The following is a 6,236-nucleotide window of genomic DNA, read 5'->3' as shown; positions in this document are numbered from 1 at the left end:
GCCAGGCGTGGCGGCAGGCGCCTGTAATCCCAGCTACGTGGGAGGCTGAGGCAGGAGAAGTGCTTGAACCCGGAAGGCAGAGGTTGCAGTGAGCTGAGATCAAGCTACTGTACTCCAGCCTGGGAGACAAGAGCGAAACTCCACCTCAAAAAACAAAAACCTTTCAAAGGTAGTATTACAATGTGAATAAACTGAGAATGTGGAAGTCTCCACATTTCACATATACCATCCACAAAAAAGTATGAAACTCAACATATGATTAGCAGACAATGCTATCAGCAGATAATTGCACTTTTATTAGCAGTACTCAGCAGGAAAAGAAAAAGCAGTTCCTGGTTGTTATTTCTGTTTTCTCTGTTTCTTAGGGCATCCACTTTTCTTCTGTCCTTTCTTCTTCGTTTTAAGGAGAACAGCTTTTTCTCCAATAAATAAGCTTTTAGAATGTCCTTCTGCAGTTTTGGAAGTAAAATTAAGTCCCTGCTTAGGTTTACCAACATTCTTCAATCGTGGATTTGAATTTTGTTGTTTTAATTTTTCTTTATTAACAGAACGCATGACTCTGAGTTTTCTCCCCATGAGTTCAGAATTATTTAATTTCAGAGCAAGATGAACAGAATCTGTATTCTGCAAATCAAAAGAAAACACAATACATTAATTTCTACCAGAAACCCATCTGCAAAGAAATTAGTGAAAGTGTCACTTTAACAGATTCAAGAACGACTTTTGAGCTTGCACAGATAAGCCCCATCCAATCGCAGGTGTATCAGCTGCCGCGCTCGAACTCTCCTTATCACCAGCGCCTCACCAGTGTTTCCCCAGAAAGCACTCAAGCTGCCTTGTGAAATGTTCAGCTAAGTCACAATGCTACAGGCTTCATTTTTTTTTTTGCATTGTAAAATGAGGTTCTAAACTAGATTAGTCATATGCAATATTGACCTTTTTTTTTTTTTTTCTTTCTTTTTTTGAGATGAAGTCTCGCTCTGTTGCCAGGCTGGAGTGCAGTGGCACCATCTCAGCTCACTGTGACCTCTACCTCCTGAGTTCAAGCGATTCTCTTGCCTCAGACTCTCAAGTGGCTGGGATTATAGGCGCAGGCCAACATACCCAGCTAATTTTTGTATTTTTAGTAGAGACAGGGTTTCACCATGTTAGCCAGGATGGTCTCGATCTCTTGACCTTGTAATCTGCCCACCTTGGCCTCAGAAGTGCTGGGATTACAGGCATGAGCCACTGTGCCCAGCCCCCATATGCAATATTTTAAACCAATAAACCTCCTTCATATAGCCATCTTTCTGTCAAAGCCCCAATGTATTAGCTGACCAGAGGACAGGGAACTCTCCTTTACAGTACCTGAGATGTGGACTAGACACCCTCTAGGGTTTCATGTAGATCCAAAATTCTGTTATACTTCTGTTCTAATGTAGAGCCATTAATGCTAACCACCCTGAATATCCATGAGATGTTTGTTAAAGGACTTTAGAAGCTTATCAAGTAACAGAAGACAGGGAGCAGAGAAGCGGTAAGATAACTACAATACAGTAACAATGGCAACAAACGCTGTGACAATCTTTCTAAAAAAGCTACCAGGCAATTCTTATCAAGAGTCTTCAAAATGGTAACACATCTTAACCTAGTAATATCCTAATGGGGATCTATCTAAAGTAATCTACAATCCAAACTTTTGGGGAAAAAATCATAACCAGGCCAGGCAGAGTGGCTCACACCTATAATCCTAGCACTCTGGGAGGCCAAGGTGGATAGATCATTTGTGCTCAGAAGTTCGAGACCAGCCTGACAAACATGGTGAAATCCTGTCTCTACAGAAAAAAACACGAAAATTAGCCAGGCGTGGTGGCACACACCTGTAGTCCTAGTTACTCAGGAAGCTGAGATAGGAGGATCACTAGAGCCTGGGAGGCGGAGGCTGCAGTGAGCTGAGATCATGCCAAAGCACTCCAGCCTGGGCAACAGAGTGAGACTCTGTCTCAAAAACAAAAAACACATAACCACTGCAATTTCATTATTACAGGGAAAAACAGAGAATTCTACCAAGGTTCAACATGAGAGAAATGAGAGTACAAACTCTGTTATATCACTCAATGGAACATGCTTACATAACAGAAAACAACATAAAATAGGAAGTAAACACAATTTAACTTCACAGAGAGAAGTTCAACTATAAAAATGGCAGCACACGGAAAAACTGAAAGGAAATGTAGTAATGGGTTGTTACTGAGAGAAGAAAAATTTATGACATCACATAGTATGTACAGTCAGCTCCCCAAATCCTGAGTTCAGTATCAGAGGATTCAATCAACTGCAGACAGAAAATACTTGAAAACAACAAATGACAATAAAAATATGTATTATATGTAACAATATACATTCATGCAAATGTGCCATTTTATATAAGGGACTTGAGCATCTGCAGATATATATACCGTTTGCTATGTGAGAGGGATCCTGGAACCAATACACCGTCGATATCAAGGGATGACAATAGATTATTTTTTGTTTTGACATAGGGTCTCACTCTGTCACTTTGGCTGGAGTGCAGTGGTGTGATCATGGCTCACTACGGCCTTGACCTCTTGTACTTAAGCAATCCTCCAGCCTCAGCCTACTGATAGGACCACAGGCACTGGCCACCATGACCAGCTAGATTTTTAGTTTTTAATTTTTCTTTCTTATTTTAAGACTGGGTCTCACTCTGCCATCCAGATTGGGTGGCTTACTGCAGCCTCGACTTCCCAAGGCTCAGGTGATCCTCCTGCCTCAGTCCCTCAAGTAACTGGTACTACAGGCATGCACCACCACGCCCAGCTGATTTTTGTATTTTTTTGTAGAGGCGGGATTTTGCCATGTTGCCCGGGCTAGTCTTGAACTCCTGGGCTCAAGCAATCCACCTCCGTTGGCCTCCTAAAGTGGTGGGATTACAGGTGTGAGCCACTGCACCCGGCCTTACTTCTATTTTTTTGTTGTTGAGTCGGTGTCTACCTATGTTGCCCAGGCTGGACTTGAAGTCCTCACCTTAATCCTCTCGCCTCAGCCTTCCAAAGTGCTGGGATTACAGTCACAAGTCAATATGCCCAGCCTGTATATTCTTTTACTCCTTAATATTGTCAGGCATGAAACACTGGTTAAAAATTAGTGAACTAAATATAACTAATTTTGTACAAAGAATAAAACTTTCTTATACCTTAATGTCAATTATTTACTCTATCATACAGAAGGTGGAGAAGATTCAGTGATTTAGTCCTTCTAATACCCAGGATCTAAAACATTTAATTAGTATGAAGAAAGAACTGGGACGGCCGGGCGCAGTGGCTCAAGCCTGTAATCCCAGCACTTTGGGAGGCCGAGACGGGCGGATCACGAGGTCAGGAGATCGAGACCATCCTGGCTAACACGGTGAAACCCCGTCTCTACTTAAAAATACACAAAAACTAGCCGGGCGAGGTGGTGGGCGCCTGTAGTCCCAGCTACTCCGGAGGCTGAGGCAGGAGAATGGCGTAAACCCGGGAGACGGAGCTTGCAGTGAGCTGAGATCACGCCACTGCACTCCAGCCTGGGTGACAGAGCGAGACTCCGTCTCAAAAAAAAAAAAAAGAACTGGGACATATTTTGGATAGGTGCAGTTGTAGCAATATATTATGGCAGGTTATAAATTCAGTTTTCTTTTTTTTTTTTTTTGAGACGGAGATTTACTCTTGTTGCCCCAGGCTGGAGTGCAATGGAGCGATCTCGGCTCACAAGAACCTCTGTCTCCCGGGTTCAAGTGATTCTCCTGTCTCAGCCTCCCAAGTAGCTGGGATTATAGGAATGTGCCACCACGCCTGGCTAATTTTGTATTTTTAGTAGAGATGGGGTTTATCCATGTTGGTCAGGCTGGTCTCAAATTTCTGACCTCAGGTGATCCACCCGCCTTGGCCTCCCAAAGTGCTGGGATTACAGGCATAACCCACCGCGCATTGCCGGTTTTTTTTTTTTAAATGGAGTCTTGCTCTGTCGCCCAGGCTGGAGTGCAGTGGTGTGATCTTGGCTCACTGAAACCTCTGCCTCCCAGGTTTAAGTGATTCTCCTGCCTCGGCCTCCCAAGTAGCTGGGATTACAGGTATGAGCCACCACATCTGGCTAATTTTTTAATTTTTTGTATTTTTCTTTCCCCCTTGAGATGGAGTCTTGCTCTGTGGCCCAGGCTGGAGAAAAATGGAACATTCTCAGCTCACTGCAACCTCCACCTCTCGGGTTCAAGTGAGTCTCCTGCCTCAGCCTCCTGAGTAGCTGGGATTATAGGCGCCCACCACCACACCCGGAAAATTTTTGTACTTTTAGTACAAACGAGGTTTTACCATGTGGTCCAGGCTGGTCTCGAACTCCTGAGCTCAAGAGATTCACCTGTCTCAGCCTCCCAAAGTGCTGGGATTACAGGCGTGAGTCACTGCACCCAGCCCAGTTTTCTTAAGATGCAATTTGAGAATGGAAGTGAAAGTTATCTCTCAATGACGACACGTAGTAGTATCAATGCCTCCCAGGGCACTTGGAAGGACAGTGACAATGCATTAGTCTCCCATACCTCAAAGAGGACATAGCCAAACCCTTTGCCAACGCCTGTCACTTGGTCTCTCACAATCCTCACAGCCATGACACTTCCACAGTCCAGAAAGTGCTTCTCAACGGCAGATTCTGCAACTTCTGAAAACAAATTCAACCAAAATGGAAGTGAAGAGTTGGGAGCTCCTCAGAAACATGGAGCTGTTTAATAATACAGCTAGTTAAGCATGGCCCCATGATAAGAAGTCACTATATTGCATACTTTTTAGTACATGTGCTGCCACGGCAAACACGCTGCATGCTTTAAAATGAGTCTTAAATCAAAACATTAAGTTACTACTCAGTTCTTATTTCCTTGTTATTTATTTAGTAACATTAACTGTACTTTGTTTAAACAAACTTACTATAAGGGAGATTCCCCACAAAAACCGATCTCTTGTCTCTCTGAAACAAAAAGACAGTTAATAAAAATCACTCATTAGACCAGAAAATGGAAGTCATTGAAAATCCTCGCTATTTCTCCTTCCCCCCATATCTGACAGGTCACCAGTCTCCTAATTTAGCCACACATTCTGTTCTTTGATTCCGTTTCTTCTGTCTTCCCTGCTGGACTGTGTGTGGGTACCAGAGGAAGGGAGTGGCTTTTTGTCCACAGCTGGCACTGACACATGGTAGTGATCAGGAACAGCCTGCTATATTGGGCACATGCAAACTTGTTCTGTGAAGTTCCAGATAGCAAATATAGGCTTTGCAGGCCATGTGGAATCAGTTACAACTACTCAACTCTGCCATTATACCTTGAGAACAGCCCATGGATAGTACACAAATGAATGGTTGTGGCTGTGTGTCAAAAGAAAACTTTATTAACAAGAAAAAAGCAGCAGGTAGACTTAGCTCTCTACCATAGTTTGTTGACCCTATACTGGGTCCCCAGGTCAAGCCAGGGCTTTATCCAGGTCGTTGTCATTTCTCCACTAAGTTGCTTTGATATCGACAGAAATGCACTCTATGTTTCTGTGGCTGAACTAAGTGTCCTTCGTTCATTTCTAGGCACCTTTTTCAAGTCCAAATCTGGTCATGTCACTCTGAGTTTAAATTTTTAGAATAGCTCCTGAACAAAATCCAGACTCCTCTGCGTGAAGCACAGTCAACAAGGTCTTCATGATTTGGCCTCTACCTATTTGTCCAACAGCAACTCTTACACACCTCACCCATCTAATAATTATATCAAGCTCTTGCCATCTCCTGAGTGAATTATTTTCTGTCCTCACCATTTATACTGTGTTTTTCTGCCCAGACATGGCCCTCAGCCTTTGCAACACTTTTGGTCTACATAAGCCTTCCCTTCTTTCTTTTTTCACCCCTGCTTCTCCACAGAGTAAGTTCTATCTCCTCATCTTTCAAGACTATCATGAAATTTATTCCCCTGGAAACTTGCCTTGTCCCTTCCTCCTGACATATCCCCAAGTCAAGTGTCCCAATCCTGAGCTGACAAATCATCCTGTGCATTGACGACAGTACTTATACAACAGTGACATGACCTGTCACTCCGACCCTTTCCAACATATACTGTCAGCTCCTAGGAAGTTGAGACTACGTCTTAGAACTGTATCTCTGACAGAGTATGTACTAAAAACTGTCTAATGAATAACTGTTCTTTTTTTTTTTTTTTTTTTTTTTTT

At 43.1% G+C, this 6,236-nt stretch overlaps 1 protein-coding gene across 2 annotated transcripts in view; it reads right to left on the bottom strand.

The window, feature by feature from the left end:
• Positions 1–259: 259 nt before the first annotated feature.
• Positions 260–6,236, bottom strand: part of RBM34 (RNA binding motif protein 34) — a 28,937-nt gene continuing 22,960 nt past the window's right edge. For both annotated transcript variants that reach the window (XM_023216227.1, XM_023216228.2), the window contains 3 exons: positions 4,959–4,998; positions 4,577–4,695; positions 260–624 (listed from right to left, as the gene is read on the bottom strand). In XM_023216227.1, the coding sequence (XP_023071995.1) occupies positions 340–624; positions 4,577–4,695; positions 4,959–4,998 (444 nt within the window). In that variant the 3' untranslated portion in view covers positions 260–339. The remainder of the gene's footprint in view (positions 625–4,576; positions 4,696–4,958; positions 4,999–6,236) is intronic.

This window comes from Piliocolobus tephrosceles, chromosome 1 (genome assembly GCF_002776525.5).
Source record: "Piliocolobus tephrosceles isolate RC106 chromosome 1, ASM277652v3, whole genome shotgun sequence".
Lineage (NCBI taxonomy): Eukaryota > Metazoa > Chordata > Mammalia > Primates > Cercopithecidae > Piliocolobus > Piliocolobus tephrosceles.
This window is presented reverse-complemented; position numbering and strand designations above follow the sequence as displayed.